Consider the following 20,575-nt stretch of genomic DNA (forward strand, 5'->3'; position numbering starts at 1 on the left):
TTTGTTAATAGACTGTTCTCTTCTAATAGTCTTTTTTTTTTTTTTTTTTTTTTAAAGAGGTGAGGTCTTACTATATTGCCCAGGCTGGTTTCGAACTCCTGGGTTCAAGTGATCTTCCCGCCTCTGCCTCCTGAAGTGCTGGGATCATAGGCAAGAGCCACTGTGCCCAGCCATTATAATACAGCCTTTTGTTTGAAATGCAAATGTTAGTGGGCCAAAAGGACAGTGTTATTAATATCCCTATTCTATGAAGATGTCTGTTCTAAAACTGTTTTAGTGATGCTCTCTAACAGAATCAACTATATCCATTAATCCCATGGTGTTGATAAATTAGCTAGTCCAGCTCTTCCCAGTGGTTAATAGATGTTAACAGCACTGTAAATCCATTTCGGCCCTGTAATTTCTGAAGCAAACATGTATTTTTGCTGCTTTTCTTATAAGGAGATGCTACTAATTGACTATCAGAAGAACATGTTTTGAGGTCCTCCTCAAAACATTGATGGGTTGGAATCAGCCATCAAGTGTTGTACCAGTTCTTGGGTCTTGATAGACAATTTGGAAAGAGATTTCCTTGTTTACGAAGTGAAGGACTAAGAAAGAATTAAATTAATGACCTTGGCCTCACTAGCAATCAATTACAAATCTCTATATCAGTAAGAGAATTGTAAAATTCAGAAGCAGTTTACATCAGACTTTGGAATGAATGATGAACTTTCCCCATTAGAGCTGCCATCATATGATTGGTGGAGATTGTTTAAAGAATCATTCTATCTCAGCCTCAAAAATTACCATGGGAAGATGGTATCAGTATCACTACTTAACAGATGAAGAATCTAATGCTGTGTGCCTATGGACACACAAAATTAAGCTGTTGGGACTTGAACAGCTCAAATTTTCTTGTTTCAGATCACCAGCTCTTGAGTAATAGGGAAATCTGGAGATTTGAAAAGTACTTGCACTGTCCACAACATGGCTAATCCATATGTGGATGATGCAGAATTGATTTAATTCACTAACAGGGACCCCATAATTATTTGCTGGGCTCTGCGTATATTAATGTGTAGGAAGTTGTACTATATGTTAATAAATTAGGACTATTTGGGTAGGCTGAATTCATACTAAATCCATACCGTATGTAGTTCAGCAAAAAACAACAATGTGTTTATATATACATTTGGAAACTGCAGTGACAGGAAACATTTGGAAGAAAGGGTTGTGCCCTAGAATGACACATAAGGAAAGTAGAGAATTAGAGTATATTGTTACTCAATGTTCCAGAGACTTCTAGTGATTTTAACACTGTTATTAAGTATAATAGCATGTTGATGGGGAGATTTGTTTCTCTAAAGATCACTTCGTTTTATTAAATCCTAATAGAAAATACCCTTGAAAATCCTATCTCATTTATTCCTGTAACAAATTTATTGAGCACCTACCTACTATATGCCAAGAAATGTATTAGCCATCAGGCAGAGAGCTGTTCAAATGGTAGATATGATCTGTGCTCCTGTGAAACTTCTAGTGGGGAGAGCCAAACAATAAACAATATTCCTTTTTAACTCTAGGTTAATGCAGAAATGGGTAAAGCCCATGTTGCTTTTGGGAGAGGTGAGTTGTGTCTCTGAATCACATGCATTTCATAGGGGGAAAAATGCCCAAATACTAAGGAGTAGCTCTTAGCCTATGTCCGTTCGCCTCAGCTTAAGTTGTTTTCCCTCCCACTGGCTGGGCAGCGTATTTGTGTTTTACCTGGTAAAACAGTAAATTTCATACCTTCTATAATTGGCATTCTTCAAAGAGGTAGAACTTTGATTTTTTTGTAGAATATTAAAACAAGCTTTCTTAGGTTAAAGAAGTGATCTTACTACGAACAGCAATGGTTTCATGATGTGTAATTGCTTTATGTTATCTTTCTGCTATAGAATGTTTCCTGGAGAAAGGTATGGTTTTTAGTAATAAGATAAATTTACTTTAGTTCTGAAAATAAGGTGAAATCTTATGTCCAGTATCTCACAAAGGAGAACTGACAGTGCGACTTTTATATTTAATGTCAATCTCATTAGACAAAAATGAAATATAGTTCCTAGGGTTTCCAATTAAAGTGAAATAGTAAATATATTCACTCAAACATTTTCTCAGTGCCATATACAAGTTACCATGTCCCGGAAGCTGATACAGTTTGAGGAAGGAAATATATAAGTACTGTAAGCCTGTGATAACTAAAAGCAACATATTAAAAAGTGAAGGTACAGATAATTGCAACAAATTTAATAGTGTTTAAAAGTGTATTTGGTAATTTCTCCAGGAGGTGGCACTGTTGAGTTGTTTTTCTTTTCAGACAGTAAGACAATAGACCATTCATCTTTGTGTCACCCAAACAAAGAAATATTCCTTTATAACCCCCTTTCCTCCCCCCACCTAATCACATGCTACTGGAACTGACTGTCTTGTGATCTACTCCCATAGTTGGCATAGATTTAAAAATAATCTTTTTAAAATTAATCTGATAGTAGTTATGAAAAGGAACAAATTGTTCACCAATTTTCATCAGCTTTATCTTATCAGTCCAGTAACTGAGAACTTAAAAGACTATTCTAGTGATTTTACTATCCTGCTCAGATGGCATTCAAAAACATTTTTCACTTCTCACGTCTTACTATGGTGGTTTTGGAAAAATTTGTAAGTCTTTGTGTTTGAAAGTTAATGTGACTGGAAGTATTTTAATGTAAATATCGGGTTGGGTGCATTGTATCATTTTGCTCTACAATGACTATACCCTCATTTGGGCTTATGGCCAGTTTATAGTTAAAAGTAATCTTTACTTGCTTTGAGTGTAACGACTTGCATATTTTGTATCTTTCTATTTGCTACTTTTTCTACTGAACAATTTCTAGCTTCTAAAGGGATGGAGTCAGTAAGTTTAAGGATTCAGAACTGGTTTTACCTGTGCTACGTGTTGTAGAAGTTGTGTGTGCAGCTTCTGCGGTAAAGGGAACACCGTAGGGGTTTTATTTTATTCATTAGAGGTGGATCGGGGTGCTAATTTAGAGGACATCACATACTGGAACCAAACTTCTCCGAAGCTCTCACTTCAGAGTTAAGGCATTTTGGTAAAATAAATGTGCATCTAGGAAATGATCATGTGTACAGTAGGCATTGGATCATTCTCTTGCCCCCTTTTACCTGCCCCTAATGCCTAAGCTACATTCGAAGTCCTGGAAAACCTGTAAGTAATTCCGCCTTTGGCCTACCTCCCCGCAGAAGAGGAAGGCGAGAGAGGCCAAACGTATGGAAAAACTATTCTTCAGGCTTGCAGGAGTCACGGATGTCCTGATGTCTTTCTCCGTAGGATGTGGCCCATACCAGTTCGCATTCACCTTCTTGCAGCAAGGCAGCTGCTTAGCAGACAATGGGCGCTCCAGTGAGCGGGGTTTATAAAAACCCGAAGCCCCGGTTCATGATGGAGCCCCCTTTTCCAGCTGAGCGAGCTCAGGGATTTCCTGGGTAGGTTTTCCAGGCTCTGCCTCACCGAAGGAATTTTAGGAGTGTCTCTGGGGAACAGGAGGGACGTAACCCAGCCCCAACTTGAGGGCGCTAGAGTTGCAGCAAGGGGTAGCGACGCCAGGAGCCCCGGGCTCGGCGGGAAGGTAGGAGAAGCTCCTACGTGAACTCCACAAGCCGGGCCCGGGAGACGCCGGGCGAGGCGGGGTTGACCTCAGCAGTCTCTGCCACGTTCCAGCCAATCAGTCCCGCATCTTAGCATCCGAATCCAGGACCCCCGAAGCCAGAGGCGACGCGAGCCAATGAGGAGTGGGCCGGGGAAGAGGGACAGGCGGCCAGCCTATGGGGCGGAGAGGCCCGGCCGCGCGTATCCAAGGAGCGCCGCGCTCGGCTCGGGGGTGTGGCGCGCGCCGGCGGGGGTGGGCGGGCGCGCCGGGCGGCAGGTGTCGGCGTCGGCGGCATTCGGCGGCGATGGAGCGGCCCCGGGTAGCTGCGGACGGCCTCTCGCGCTGGCCCCACGGCCTCGGCTTCCTCCTCCTCCTGCAGCTGCTGCCACCGGCGACCCTCAGCCAGGACCGGCTGGACGCGCCGCCGCCGCCCGCTGCGCCGCTGCCGCGCTGGTCTGGCCCCATCGGGGTGAGCTGGGGGCTGCGGGCGGCCGCAGCCGGGGGCGTGTTTCCCCGCGGCGGCCGTTGGCGTCGCAGCGCGCCGGGCGAGGACGAGGAGTGCGGCCGGGTCCGGGACTTCGTCGCCAAGCTGGCCAACAACACGCACCAGGTGAGCGGGCGCCGGGCCCGGGAGCCGCTCGGCTGCGAGGTGCCGCCCGCATGCCCCTCCCGACCCGTGCGCCCCGAGACTCCCGGAGGAGACCCTAGCCCCGCCGCGCCCGCGTCCCCTGGGCCGCAGCCCCGAAACGGCGGCGGGCGGGCGGGCGGGCGGAGTCGGGCCCGGGCGGCCGGCGGGGCTGTGTTTCGTCACAGAGGAGGCAATCTTAGACTTCCACCGCATTCTTTTTTTTTTTTTTAAGTTGTCAAAATCTCTAGAACATCGTTTTTCGTCTGTATAAATAATGAGGACCCAGTAACACTGTTAGGCCCCAGGAAGGTGAAGGAGTAATTAACTCTTGAGCGCTTGCAGAAGTTGGGCTGCGCAGAAGCAAAGGTGTGTCCTCTCTGGGTCAGTACTTTCCGGGTGGGAGAGGCGGGAGTTCAGGAGGCCCGAAGCAGCGATCTGGTCACCGTGTTTTAATAGTTAAGGGGACTAGCTTGGAAATGAGATGGCAATATTTATGTGATCGCTCTTACTGCTTCAGATTTGACCTTCTGTCATGGTACGGAACTCTGACTAGCATGTCTGTATCCCGTGGTGACAAGATTTTCAATAGTTAAGAAACGCATTACACACATTCTGCTTTGAGCCAGCTCTTGGTCAAAAGACTTTCAAAATTATGGGATTTCTGTCCCTGGGGACAAGCAGCTCAACCTTTGCACACTACTGGACTGACAAAACTAATTATTAAGAAAGTCCTGGTTCCTTGCTTTAGCACAACTTGGGCATCTTTCTCCTATTTCTCTAAAATTAACCATTTAATCCTTGCTAGCCATATTTGCATAATTTATTTTCAATTCTATATATTTTCTCCCTTGCCTGTTTTCCTCTTTCAAAGAAAATGAATTGCACTTGGGGGCAGAGATGGGTGGCCAAGGCTCTGTGCCGGCACTTGTCCTTCTGTAACCGTATTTCAGCGTCAGCCAAGCCTCAGTCTCCCTTTGGACTGCCTGATTATTTGGACCATACTTGTTACCTGTGATAGAATTCTCTGATCTGAGGACACAAGACACAAGTATTCAGGAATAACTGTGCTTTGTGCAGCCCGAGCAGCAGCTGTGTAAAGGTAGCCAAGCTAGTGCTGGAGGGTGGGACAGGTTGGGTAGAATGAATACTGGGAAGTCTTCCTACTTGATGAGAAAAAAAAAAATCGAATAGATTTCCTTCTCACAGTGGGGGATTGAGAAAGGCTTTACAACACTGATGCTTAATTTATACCGGACCACTTCCTTCCTTGAGCTAGCTGGACACAGCATTCTTACTCCATATTTCAAATTCTTCTCTCGCTGGTTGACCTAACTTTAGGTCTGCTGCTACTCCTGGATTTAGATTTACTCCTGTTTTTCTTTTTCTTTTTTTTTGTGAGATAGAGTCTTACCTCAGCCTCCTGAGTAGCTGGGACTACAGGTGTGCACCACTATGCCTAGCTAATTTTTGTATAATTACTATTTTTTTTGAGATAGGGTCTCACTCTGTTGCCCAGGCTGGAATGCAATGGTGTGATCACAGCTCACTGCAGCCCTGACCTCCTGGGCTCAAGTGATCCTCTCACCTCAGCCTCCCAAGTAGCCGGGACTACAGGTGCATGCACCCAGCTAATTGTTCTTTTCTTTCTTTCTTTTTTTAAGAAACAGGGTTTTGCCATGTTCCCCAGGCTGGTCTTGAACTCCTGGGCTCAAGTGCTCTGCCCACCTTAGCCTGCCACAGTGCTGGGATTAGAGGCGTGAGCCACTGTGCCCTGCCTGGATTTATTCCTTGAGTCAGAGTCTTCCTGGTTAGTTTGAATTGATGTGTCATTTGTAATATACTGATTCCAAAGAAAGAGGTTGAGAAAACTGGCTCAGGGGTTCTAAGGCCAAATCTGTTGAAGAGTAGACCTAAAACCACTCATTCTTTGAAGTCCATATGTAAAGAAATTTTCTTCTATTTCTTTCATTTAGCTGTTTGCAATAATTTTTTTTTTTTTTTTTTTTAGTTTTTCTCTCCCAGTCTTTTTTTCGGTGACCTTATTTAAAATAGCTATTTTGGCTGGGCACGGTGGCTCACGCCTGTAATCCTATCAATGTGGGAGGCCAAGGCAGGTGGATCACTTGAGGTCAGAAGTTCGAGGCTAGCCTGGCCAACATGGTGAAACCCTGTCTCTACTAAAAATACAAAAGTTAGCCAGACACAGTGGCATGCGCCTGTAATTCCAGTTACTCTGGAGGCTGAAGCATGAGGATCACTTGAACCCAGGAGGCAGAGGTTGCAGTGAGCCGAGATCACACCGTTGTACTCCAGCCTGGGTGACACAGTGAGACTCTGTCTCAAAAAAAAAAAAAAAAAAAAAAGTTTTTGCGTTTGTTAGTCATCCGTGGTCTCTTCTTCAGAGATCTCATCCTTTCTGTATCTGGTTAAAAAAAAAAAAAAAAGTGGAGCCTTTGTTTAATATCCTTTACCTTAAAAATGATTAAGTAGTACTTCCTTAACCAAGAATTGTTATGTAGTAGCCTGTTCTTCTGTTTATTTATTTGGTTTTAGAAGTCATAAAAAATCCTGAACTGTATTGAGGAGATCTACTATTTTTGGACCGTTTATAAAACAGTGTGAAATAAAAGCATCAGCATGACAGAACAACTTTTTGTCAGAGATACTGTACTTTGTACAACTGGGGAAGGAAAGTACATGTAGAATCATTTTTCCTACATAACATGACAGGATTCGAGTCCTAAGAAAAAGCAAAAGTTCGTGGTTCTCATATTTCTTTTAACTTGGTCCTGTTTCATTTCAAGCCACAGTAATTCACATCATCAATGTATGTGAATGCCCTCCAAATGCCTAGATCTGTGCTAGATGCTGGGGTGCCAAGATACAAAGAAAAGATCATTCAGACTGGAGAATGAAAAGCCTCAGAAGGTTATAGCAAACTACTAGACCTGTTTCTGTGGCTTATGAGGATATATTAGCATTTAACCTGTCTTCTCAAGAAAGCACGGTAAAGCTAAAGCATGATAGTGTGTTTACATTACGGTTTTAGGAGACCGGTGTCTTGATGACCACTCAGGCTTCTCTGTCCATGAAATCCAGCCGGTTTTTCTCTTTGCCCAAACCTCCCTTTTTCTCTCTAAGATTTTTTTCTCATATCATTTCTTTTCAATGTATTAATTTAAAATATATTTAAAGTGCATTGGGTTTATTACACACAGCATGTATTTTTTCACATAGAAGTCCTAATGATTAAGTGCTTTATTTTAGGAGTTGAGGCAGGAGAGGAAAACATTTTCCTTTCTAGTTACAGTATTACAAGTTAGCTATAATAGACTCATGGGAAAGTGGAAATAAAAAATACTGGCTATTACTAAAAAAACAAACAAAAGGGATGACAAGAAAACAAAGGAGAAAGATAAATAGTTATAACTTTCCAAAAATTATGCTCCCTAATTTTGTTCTAAGGGTTTGACATACCGTGGTAAGGCGGTATAGCACTGCCTTAACTGGACTGTCTGCATTTGAACCCTGGCCATGTCACTGTGTGATCCTGGGTAAGTTACTTAAGTTTTCTGTGTCTCAGTTCCTAATCTGTAAAGTGAAGATAAGAGCACTTAATTTGTAGGGTGGTTGTGAGAATTAAATGAGTGTGTGTTAAATTATATATACATAATATATACGTATATGTATATTATTGTATAATATATTTGTATTACATAATATTAATATATGCATATGTAATGTTGTATTACTTTGTAATGAGTTATAGTATGTATTACAACATATCACATTGTGTTGTATAATCTATACATATGTAATAACTCATTAGAACAATGTCTGGCACATAATTAGCACTCAGCAATTAGCTATCATTTATAAATGCTCTCTTCTTAGACTCAATAATCTTCCTTTTGCCTGGAACTCAAAACTGTTTTCATGCCACATTTTTAACTGATTCTTTCCTTCAGCTGCTTGGAGTATTCATGACACGGATAACCTTTGTACATGCGTGAAATTGAGCAGGCCTAGAAGACTTTATTGTTGGTTGCTAAGTTGGATTGCTTCAAAACATTTCTGCTGTAAGCACCCCTTTGAGGGTAGGCATGAAACTGTCTTAAAGGAACAGATGGAATGCCTTGGCCAGAGTTGCAGTGGTGGCTGACATAATTTCCTTACTTCTCATTCCTGTGTACAGACCATTTGACAATTTCCTTAAAACTTTTTAAACTTATGATGAATAAAGCCAGGAACTGTTGCTTATTTTCTGTCCTCCCTCTGCTCCTGTCACTAACTACTTCTTTAAACATAACTTCCCAACTTCTACTCCAACTTTAAAGCATCTGGTTTCTTAAATAAACAGGCCCTGTAGAGAGGCCGTGTTATATGGAGTGTCAGCTCTGGGAAGAATGCGTGTGTTTGTTTGCTGGCACTGGCAGGGTTGAGTCCAAGCTGACAGGACTGAGTGTGCCTGTCAGAGGCTTCAGGGAGCTGCCGCTGAAGCCCTCGGCCTGTTGTTGTGGATCTGTGGATCGCCAGACCTTTGTAACACCCGGAAGTCTGAAGGTCAGTCCTTTAATGCCCCGGAACTTCCTAACTGCCTCATTTATTCCAATACTTGGCCTCTCTTCATACTACCTTCCCTAGCACCCCCAGCCGTCTAGCTTATTTAATATTCTCTTGAGTTCTGTTTCTTCCATTCAGCTTTGGATCAAGGAGTAGGAACTCTGTATGATCTCCTTCTTGGTCCTGGTTGAGCAGAGTGAGCGAAACCCTCATGAAGAGTCCTCTCTCATGCAGTGTATAGTCAGACCTTTAGCCCCTAGAGGGATGTTAAAATGACTTACGCATTGGATATTTCAGTAAGAAGTATCAGCAGATTTGATGAAGTGTAATTTATCTGGGGAAAGGTTAGTCTTCATCTGAAGTTTGGTTGGGATGAGAGTAGAAAGCTAGCCAGGTATGACAGATGGCTCCAAGGGAATGCAGTGTTAACAATTAGGTAAGTTCTCTGCTGACTCAAATATTTGGCTCTGTGCACAGTGATTTTTAATTAGAAATCTGAGTCTCATGTCTGCTTGTGGAAATAATTGGAAGAAGCCTTATGTTCTGTTCAATTTCTAATGGCTATTTTCTTTTTGTGATATTAACAACAATAATAGGCTTTCTATCCTGCTGTTTTGATCAAATCTTTCATGTCAGGGTCACAGATACTATTAGCAGTTTCTTCTGCACTCTGCCAGTTTCCAGTCAACTCTTGTCAACAGGCATTGGGTTCTCAGTGGGTGACTGCAGAGTCTGCGTTCCCCAACTTTGTCCCAGTTGGCCTGTTACCCTTGTGTGACCATCACATGCTGGGCAGTGCTTAGCACCAAGTTGTAGTGGTCAGAACGGGGGAGTAACGATTGTTCTTCTCCCTCCTTCCTACCTAATCCTACCCCTCAATTTTTTTTACAGAAAGTGAACTATGTTTTGAGGCTGCAGAAATGAGGCTCAGATATTTTATATAATTAGGAGCTAATATTAAGGCAGACAAAGCCATCACATTTGACATGTAATTTAAAATACAGCTTTTCCAGAAACAACAAAACTGTAGCAATGGCTCTGACAATATTATGAACTAGATACTGCATTTGTAAATTTCTACAAGTTTCGGTTCCCTTTCTCTCCTTTTGTAATCAGTACTTTTATTGCATCTTTTACTTCTGTTTTTAGAAACTTGGTGAAAACTTGTTCTTCCCACTATGTGGTCTCAGTGATTTGTATGCAGGTGGATTTGAGGATTAATGGGGCTTGAAGAACAAGCTGATCAATTTCAGTCAGTTCTAGGCAGCTTTTTGGTTGTTGTTTCAATGGTGACTACAGTGAAAGTTGGGTTAGTAATATGTTGCTTTGAGATAGTTTGGTTGAATGAATGTTCATGACAGATTCCTTATACCTATGAAAATTTTTAGGTGAAAGATGGAGGCTATTTTTCCTTCTCTGTCCCCAATCTCAATCTCAGGAAACCACAGTAAAAACAAAATCCTTCCATTCAGAACCTGTCGTGTTTTGCCGAGGAAGTTTTCTGTGAAAGTAACTTATTTTCTGTTTTGTGTTTTAGTCTCTGGCCCTTGATTCCTCATCTACAACACAAGAAGTTTTGGACTAGCTTTAAAATTTCTTTAAAAAATTCTGTGATTCATATGGGAGAGGCCAGAGGTTGTGATCACAAATGTTTTACTGGCTGATTCCAAATTTAGAAGCAAACTGCGGCTGACTTCCCAGTCAAACTTGAACATAGCATGGATTTCGCATTTAGGGGTGATTTACTACCACCTCCAGAACTTGCTTCAGTGAAATATGCGTGTTCTTAAAGATAGCAGGAGTACTTTTTTTCATATAGTTATGAAAGACATTTTTCTCTTTTATTTTGGGGGTAATATCGTTTGTTCCTTGTTGGCTGAAAAATCTAATGCTAATAAAAGCTACTAGCTTGAATAGTCCAAAAGCAAACCCAACAGATAGTAGTAAATTCATTTTTCTTTTTCTCTTTCCTATAGTACTCTGCCAAAACTGGGGCTTTTTTTCTTCATCCTGGCTGCCTGTGTGTTTGAAAATAGATGGTCAGCTTACCATAAATATATTCACATGTAGAAACTTATATGTGATTAATTGGCTTGATTTATTTTTATCAGAAGAAAACGTATGTATGTTCCTTCTCTGGCTTATGAATACTATCCGTCTTATGTTTGCTTTGGATAAGAGTTTTATTCTTCCTGTATGTCCTAAAACACACACACACACACACACACACACACACACACACACTCTCTTTCTAATATTGTACTTAAGCCAGTTTGCAAGTCTCGTTCCACAATACAATCGCTCTGAAGGACCAGGAGAAATTGAACTAGGAAGGAAAATTTGTATTAACTTCAATAATTCCCAGACAAATTAGTTCAAATCATTTTTATCTGGTATTTGCTATTTGTCACAAAGGATTCAAAATATAAATATGTTGTATACAAAATTTCAAAGAGATGTCTCAATACTCAGATTTGGGTCCTGGCTCTGCTGCTTCATAGCTGTGTGATTATGGAAAATCACTTAACTTCAGTGATCTTTACAGTTGTTTTTTAAACTAGAGCAGCAGCTCTTAGGATTGTTTGGAGGGTCAAATGAGAAGTTTTATCAATGTGTTTTGTTAAAGGTAAAGTACTATGTAGATGTCATTCATTTAGACACTTACTGAGCTGCCTGCCATGTACTGAGTGGAGTCCAGACCTGTGCATAAACAAAACAAAGCAATGGGGCTATCTTAAGGATTTAGGTGTTCAGAGATGTTTCACTGGGAGTTTGGAAGAAGGCTTGACCACTGCAGTGCAGTGTTCTGGGAAAGCCCTCTGGCTGAAGAGAGAATAAAAGTGGAGATGATTTTTAGGGAGATCTGTAACAGCACGAAGGAAGTAGGAAAATCCAAGATATGTTCAAGGGATGGTCAATAGAAACTTTATTTTAGGGTGAGGTAGTTGATGGGGAGTATGACTAAGGTTTCCAGGAAGACACATAGGGAAGTTAAAAAAAAAAAATAGCTCTTTTGTGGGGGATGGAAAGAGAGGAGGGGCATGGGTAGTGAGTTTGGCAAAAGGACTTACTTGTGAAAGAGTTTTAACAGATAGTGCTAGACATGAGGCTAGAGCTGGAGGAACCAGAGGTAGAAATGGGGAGCCAAGAAGAGTTCCCCTTTCAGAGGCCGGCCATTGCTTTGGTCTTGGACGTGAAGGTTCCAGAGGAAAGCAGAACAGAGGGTGAGGCAGACCATCCTTTATACTTGAAGTGCTAACGTTTCCAAAAAACACTTCTAAACTTCTGGACCTGGTTGAAGAAGAATGTGAGCCAAGGCATGAGGAAGCCAGGAGCTGTAAGACAGTGATGCCTATGAACAGATTTTTCTGAACATTTGTGAACAAGGGTAAGGTTGAACTCTTGCTGATAATGTGCTTAATGGTTTGAATCATGGATTATTGGGCCGATTAGCTGGTCAGAGCCCTTTTGCTGATGTGGCTGGCTGACTTGCTTACTGGCCAAGAGCTGGGAGTAGAACACAGATGTCCCAACATGGTGCTGCATTTGGAAGTGTTTCATAGGAGTGTTGAAATCAATGCATTTGCTTTAGGGATAAGGCAAAGTTATGAGATCCCAGTTATAAGTAATATGGTTGTGAATTCTACTCTTCTCAAGCTCATAGTACCCTCAACAGAGCTCAACTAGCCTTTCTAAGCCTCAGTTTCCCGTCACATAATATGGAGGATTATCATGAAGTTTTGAAGAGAAGATATAGGTGAAAATATTTTGAAACCTTGAAGTACCGTATGAGTATGATTTGTATAATTCCTTAATAAACCTGTTGATGTGTCACAGCCTCCACAAGGCCTGCTTGTCAGCCAGGTGATCCTGATAGATACAGCCCTTGAGCCAAACCCTGAGGAACATGTGTATTAAAGCAGACGGATGAGGCATAAATGCGTTTGGTTTATCACTTGACAGAGTTGGATGACAGGCTTAGGCAGGGGTGGCAAGAATTAAAGTGAATCAGGATTGGCAGAAATGTAAGACGTGTATGTAGTGGTTTTCTTCTCTTTTTTAAGCCTTTGTGATTATGTCAAACTTTTGTTAATACAATTGATGATGGTTTGAGGCAGTGGTTTGGGGGAACAGGATCTCAGGTATTAGATCTGGATTCAAACTTCAGTGGTGACCATGGACAAATTAACCTCTCTGAACCTTAGATTTTTCATCTATGAAATGGGAGTACTAATACTACCTCTTAGGGTCATTGTGAAGATGGTACAGGATTTAGTGTATATTCTTTTGTTGAGGATTTCTTATAATGATTTTCTCTACAAAGCTTCTGACACATTACCAGTTAGATGCTTAAATATTTGAACATGTGCTTAATTTTTTTCATATCTCTAATATTTCTAGAGAATTATTATAGGTACTCACAAGAACTACATCTGGATTAAGACATATTAGCCCTGGCTAAGCAGGGTGACTCACACCTGTAATCCCAAGATTTTTGGAGTCTGAGGCGAGAGGATCACTTGAGCCCATGAGTTTGAAACCAGCCTGGGTAACATAGTGAGACCCCATCTGTATAAAAAAATTTTTTTAATTAGCCCGGTATGGTAGCATACGCCAGTAGCCCTAGCCACACAAGAGTCTGAGGTGAGGGGATCACTTGAGCCCAGGAGTTTTGAGGCTGTCGTGAGCTATGATTGCACCACTGCATTCCAGCCTGGGCAACAGAGCGAGATACTGTCTTCCAAAAAAACAAAAAAATTTATTAGGGGTAGGTGGTGGTGCACACCTAGAGTTCCAGCTATTTGGAAGGCTGAGGCAGGAGGATAGCTTGAGCCCAGGAGTTCAAAGCTATAGGACACTATGATTGCATCTGTGAATAACCACTGTATGCCCAGCCTGGGCAACATAGTGAGGTCCCATATCTAAAAGGAAAAAAAAATGTACTACTTGTATCACTGGACTCAGGATGAAAAAAGAGGAGGGTGAGAGATAGGGTTAGGCAGAGATCATCTATTCAAAATGCCTTTCTTTCTTTTTTTTTTTTTTGAGACAGGGTCTCGCTCTGTCGCCCAGGCTGGAGTGCAGTGGCACAATCTCGGCTCACTGCAACCTCCGCCTCGTGGACTCAAGCAGTTCTCTGCCTCAGCCCCGCAAGCAGCTGAGATTACAGGCGCCCACCACCACACCTGGCTAATTTTTGTATTTTTAGTAGAGATGGGGTTTCACCATCTTGGCCAGGCTGGTCTTAAACTCCTGACCTCGTGATCCACCCATCTTGGCCCCAAAGTGCTGGGATTGCAGGCGTGAGCCGCCACGCCCAGCCCAAAATGCCTTTCTTGAAGCTATGGGAGATGGAGAAGAAAATAATCAGATTAATAATCAGAAAACAGTAATCAGATACCTGGTCATCTGGTTATAATAGCTTCAAGCATATATGGTTAAATAGTTATTGTTTTGTTTTAAAACAAAATTTTAAATTTTAAACAAAATTTAAAAATTTAAGGGACATGATTTTTACTGTGTCACCCAGACTGGAGTGCAGGGGTGTAATCATGGTTTGTTGTAACCTTGAATTCCTGGGCTCAGGTGATCCTCCTGCCTCAGCCTCTGCAGTAGCTAGGAGTACAGGCACGTATCCCTGTGCCTGGCTAGTAAATAGGTTTAAATAACTTAAAGTTATTTATTTTTATTTATTTATTTTTTGAGACTGAGTCTCACTGTTGTCCTGGCTGGATGGAGTACAGTGGCATGATCTCAGCTTACTGCAACCTCTGCCTCCTGGGTTCAAGTGATCCTCCTGCCTCAGCCTCCAAAGTAGCTGGGACTGCAGATGTGCACCACCACACCTGGCTAATTTTTGTATTTTTAGTAGAGATGGGGTTTCATCATGTTGGCCAGGCTGGTCTTGAACTCCTGACCTCAGGTGATCTGCCTGCCTCAGACTCCCAAAGTGCTGGGATTACAGGCATGAGCCACTGCACCTGGCCAAATTATTTTTTAAAGACTATAATTTAATAACAATTTTTCTTCCCTTTCATTAAGCTTTAATTTGTTAGAGTTAATGACTCTGGTTTAAGTTGATAGCTCTGAAATAGCACCTTGCATATTTCACCCCTTTCTTTAACTGAGCAGCTACTGTTAGCTTTGCACTCTACTGATCTCTGTGAAGTTTCAAGCAATATTAGTGAAATGTGATAGGTACTTCTTAGGAACTTTGCTTGAAAGAATAGTGGACCAGAATGTTGATGGAATTATTTTTTATTATGTGCATATTGCTTTTTTAAACTTGTAACAATTATTTAAAAATAGAGACGAGGTCTTACTATGCTGCCTAGGCTGGTCTCGGATTCCTGGGCTCAAATGATCCTTCCGCCTGGGCCTCCCAAAGTGCTAGGAGTATAGGTGTGAGCCACCACACCTGGCCTATGTGCATCTTTATTTAACCTACTATTTCACCACTTCCTGGCCTGTGTTAACCCTCTGTTCCAGTTAAAGTGACCTTCTAACCAGTCCCTTCAGCTCCTCATGTGGTCTGTTGCTTCTCCATCTTTGTTTTCGTGGGTTTCTTCCTGTCTGAATGCCCTTCTAGCCCTTGTTAGTTTTTCTTGTTCTCTCCTATAATTTTAGACTATGCCATGTAATACAACACTTCTGTCTTGTGTTCAGTTTCATTTATAGAAGTTTTATTCCCTAAATGATAAACTCCTTAAAGGTAGGGCCCAGCTTGTAGTATGAGTCCTTCATCACTTTTGCCTCCCACAATGCTGAAGAAAGAGTAGTCATGAAATGTGTAGTCTGGAGTCAGACAGACATGAGATTGAAACCTTGCTCTGCCACTTACCAACTTTTTGACTTTGAGCAAATTACTTAACGTCTCTGAGCCTGCTGCTTTCTTTATAAATTAACAGTGAGTACCTTAATATATAATACTAATATAATAAGTGCTTAGTAAAGGTTAAATAGTATTGTTTTTCTTTAATTCAGCAGTTGTTTGTCGAGCACCTACACACATGAGGCACTGTATCAGGTCCTGGGAACTGGTATAGAACACCAGACCTCTGCCTTGATGGAACTTTATGGACCAATAGAGAAAATGGCACTAAATGATATATAATTATAAATGTAGTAATTACCAAGAAGAAAAATAGTAACCACAGGAGAATAATTGATAGGTCTTTTTTAGTCTGGGGCATTAGGAAAGATTCACTGAGAAATTATTTAAACTGATACTTGAATAGAATTTTGCCAGGAAGAGTATCTCTTCCCAGAGAGAACAACATGTTCATAAGGCCTGGGTCTAGAAAGAGCTTGGCATGCTCCAGGATCTGGAAGAAGGCCAGGGTGGTTGTAGCAGAGGGAATGGGGGAAGGGGTTAGCGCCCACACCCAAGGGATAAGCAGCAAGCCTTTATGGTTCTCTCGGCTCAGTCAGCTGGCAACTGGAGCATATCTCTTTGTCACTTTCTTTTCTTTAAAATGAACTAAGATATAACAATTAAATGCAAAAATTGTGAAATGTAGCTATTTATTGAGAAATGAATTGTTTCATGGAAGTGACTTTCAAAAACTAAGCCTACCCTTTTATAAGTGCCAAAGGTTTTTTGTTTGCTTGCTTTTTTAATGGAAATCTTTCTAATATACTTCTCTGCCTTCTTGGTCAACAGTATGAGCCTAGGTCACTAAGAAGAGAATAAATTATGCTATACCAGGACTGCGGTGGTTTGAATGTGCCTCCCCAAATACGTGTTTTAGGAACTTAATCGTCAATGTAACAGTATTAAGTGGTGGGTCTTTAAGAGGTATTATATCATGAGGGCACCAGCTCATGAATGGATTAAGGCCTTTATCCCAGGAGTAGGTTAATTATAATAGGGGGAGAGTTTGGTCTTATTTCTTTTCTTTTTTTTTTTTTTTTTGTTGTTGTTGTTGTTGTTGAAACAGAGTCTCACTCTATTGTCCAGGCTGGAGTGCAATGTTGTGATCTTAGCTCACTGCAACCTCCGCCTCCCAGGTTCAAGGGATTCTCATGCCTCTGCCTCCCAAGTAGCTGGGATTACAGGTGTACACCACCACACCTGGCTAATTTTTGTATTTTTAGTAGAGATGGGGTTTCACCATGTTGGCCAGGCTGGTTTCAAACTCCTGACCTCAAGTGATCCACCTGTCTTGGCCTCCCAAAGTACTGCAATTACAGGCATGAGCTACCATGCCTGGCCTGGTCCTATTTCTTTTCTGTGTCTCCTGTGCTTGCTTCCACTTTCTGCCATGGGATGATCCTCTGCAGATGCCTATGCCATGCTCTTGGACTTCACAGCCTCCAGAACTGTGAGCTACATAAACATCTTTTCTTTATAAATTGCCCTGTCTTGGATATTCTCTTATAGCAACTGAAAATGGACTAAGACAATGACTCACAGTATTTTAATGTGGTATGACATTTAATACCCACAGGAGCTATTGAGATATGTGGGGCTATCTTCTCCCATTTCAGATGTCCTGGATTATAAACTTAATGCCATTGTCTGCCTGTTTGCTTTTTTCCTGCAGAAATGATGTTTCCTTTGTAATTCCTGTTGTAATATCCTCTTCCTCTTGCTGTTGTCCTTGTCTGTCTCTACATGTATCACCCTCAAATTTGATTTGCTTCCTCTCTATGCTGAGAAAGCAGATTTCCAATATTAGACAATTCTAACCAGTTTAATAAATTGTATTAGAGTGATGGTGTGCAAATTTCTCTTAGAAGTCAAATGCACAGATTTTTAATGCATGATAGTGATATCAGGGGTCTCCTTGCTTCTTTTCAGTGAGCATCTGGGTTGCTGAGGCATCTGAATCATGGAGGTTGCTGTTGCCCCTCTCCTTTGAACACTGGCCTATTGTGGAGCAGGGAGCTGATCTCGAAAACAACAAAAACCCAGATACATAGCAGTTGAAAAGCAAACTGAGTGGCTAAATTATTGATGAGTCATAGAATTTTAAAGCTTAGAGAGACTGGAAAGATTGTTATTCTAGCCCCCTCACTTTGGTAATGATGTCAGGTTGTGCTGCCCAATTTCACGCAGCTTTTTGTAGAGCTGGAAATAAAATTCGGGTTGACTGATTATTAGGCTGGTACTCTCCTCTGTATCATGTTCCCTCAGAAAACTCTGAATAATTAAATAGATTTGGAAACTTGTACGTTATTTTGTAGTTAATTTTTTCATTTCCAAGAATAGACTTCATGAGAACTGGGACATTTGTGATATTATTTCTGGCTCATATTTTATGATTCTAGCAGTGCCTAATTTAACAGAACTATATTCTGTTAGGATTTTCTTCCTGCCTGCAAAAGCATCACTCAGGTTGTGTTCTAGGCCTCACTGGGGTTTGGAAGCCTAATCCTAGATCCGCAGTCTTTATGGGATCACGGATGCCTTGCCTTTGTAATTCTCAGTTTTACCCCTGAGGCAATGGATTCCCAACAGATAAGATGATTTGTGCCTACCTTCCCAACCAGTTAGTTACTGAGCTAGGCTTAACGTTCTTTTGTAGTTTTATTTTCATTGTGACAGGCTGACTTCTGTAGATTAAAAGTCTAGCATGTTTAGCCTTTATTTTTAGATTTCTGTATGTAAGATGCCTGTTGATAGGGTATAATCTTCAGTAGCTCAGAGCATGTATTATCACAGCACATGGTAGGCATGCAGACATATTTGTTGAAAGAGGGCAGGTATGTGAAGAATGCCATCATTGAATTCACTTCCTTCTTTGCTTGTCAAAAAGGCTGCTCCTGATGGGGACATGGTCAGGCCTTCAGCAAGTGGCTTTTAAGCTGCACCTTGCCTTGGGAAAACTGACCCAAATGCAATAGTGCCAGTGTTAGTTTTTTCAGTGTTTTATTTTTGATCATGTGTGTAACTAAAGATAGAAGTTTCTCATGACTGGATTTTTTTTCCAACCTACAGTGACTCTTGGGACCAACTTTAAATTTTCCAAGCTTATGGTAACAGTAATTTAATTTGGTTTCTAGTTTAATTAGATGTGAAGATGGTTGTTTCCATGAAGAATCTTGTGAACAGAACCTAGGGGGTATTCAGACGATCAAAGAAATGGACATTGTGCTAATTCATGAACTCTAAAGTGTGGGGGCCCCCTGCTTTAAGACGGTAGGCAGTAAATGCTTGGATGAGTCTTATATCATCAGCTCTCAAGGTGGATGCATTTTAGAGAAGGTAGTACAAGCTGTCCCCTGCTTTCTAACATAATGAATTCCTGAAAACCTATTTGACAGTCAGATGGCAACTATAAACGCCAGCCAGTTACTTCTGCTTCCCAGAGCTCCCCTACCGAGGGCAGTAGATGGCTGTTGGTACCATCTGGGACACCAGAAATCACTGTTCAATAGGTAATGGACAAAAGGCTCTGAATGTGACTCTGAAAAGGCAGCTTAGTGTTATCAGTCATTCATGATATTAGGAGGTCTACCTTACATCAAGACCACCTATGTTCCTGTGCCTCAGTGTAGCAGGGGCTCTTTGACCTATCCTGTAACCTTCTGGTATATCTGTTAGCTAGTGTAATATAAATAAGAATAAACTAACATGCGTCCAGGCATGGTGGTTCACGCCTGTAATCCCAGCACTTTGGGAGGCTAAGGCGGGCAGATCACTTGAGGTCAGGAGTTCAAAACCATCCTGGCCAACGTGGTAAAACCCCGTCTCTACTAAAAATACAAAAATTAGCCAGGCATGGTGGCATGCACCTGTAATCTTAGCTACTGGGAAGGCTGAGGCATGAGACTTGCTTGAACCCAGAAGGTGGAGGTTGCAGTGAGCTGAGATCATGCCATTGCACTCCAGCCTGGGCAACAGAGTGAGACTTTGTCCCAAAAAAAAAAAAAAAAAACTGATATGGTCTATGTGTACTTTTTATATCACCCTTTCCTTTATACTTTTTCTTTCCTTTCTTTTTTTTTTTTAACTAAAAATAGCTTACTTATATAGTTTTATTTTTAAAATGATTTCTGCCAATTGGAGGTGGGATGAGAGTAATTTATGCACTCTAGAAAAACTATAAAGAAGAGTGCACCCCTATCAATTCTATAATACCACTTAAAGACAGTTGCTATTGATATTTTAAAGGGTATCCTTCCAGATACCTTTTTTTTTTTTTTTTTTTAAGGGACAATCTTGCTGTGTCATCCAGACTAGAGTGCAGTGGCACAATCATGGCTGACTGTAGCCTTGACCTCCTGGGCTCAAACAATGTATCTGGGACTACAGGTGCTTGCCACCATGCCTGGCTAGTTTTTATTGTTGTTGTTATTGTTGGTTTTGTGGAGGCAAAGTCTCACTATGTTTCCCAGGCTGGTCTCAAACTCCTGAGCTTAAGCAATTGTTCTGCCTCATCCTCCCAAAGTACTAAGATTATAGGTGTGAGCCACTGTGCCCGACCCCTGATATCATTGTAACCATAAATATGCACATATGATGTCACATGCTGTTTTGTAGCCTGCTTTTTACTAATATGCTCTGAATATCTTTCAATGTCAGTAAATACCTGAAACATTTTTGTTTTGGGTTTTTAAAGTTTTTTTAAACGTTTCTTCTTTTTTTCCTTGTTCTTGAAACATTTTTAATAGCACCTGATATATTGTTGTATGGCATAACATAATTTACTTAACAAATCTCTAGTTCTTCATTTATAATATACAGGTATAGTAGTATCTCATGGGGTTA

General features: G+C 41.3%; 1 protein-coding gene across 2 annotated transcripts in view; it reads left to right on the forward strand.

Annotated features, from left to right (window-relative positions):
• Positions 1 to 2,987: 2,987 nt before the first annotated feature.
• SORT1 (sortilin 1) overlaps positions 2,988 to 20,575 on the forward strand; it is an 89,422-nt gene continuing 71,834 nt past the window's right edge. For both annotated transcript variants that reach the window (XM_024250380.3, XM_024250383.3), the window contains exon 1: positions 2,988 to 4,278. In XM_024250380.3, the coding sequence (XP_024106148.2) occupies positions 3,844 to 4,278 (435 nt within the window). In that variant the 5' untranslated portion in view covers positions 2,988 to 3,843. The remainder of the gene's footprint in view (positions 4,279 to 20,575) is intronic.

Source organism: Pongo abelii, chromosome 1 (assembly GCF_028885655.2).
Source record: "Pongo abelii isolate AG06213 chromosome 1, NHGRI_mPonAbe1-v2.0_pri, whole genome shotgun sequence".
Lineage (NCBI taxonomy): Eukaryota > Metazoa > Chordata > Mammalia > Primates > Hominidae > Pongo > Pongo abelii.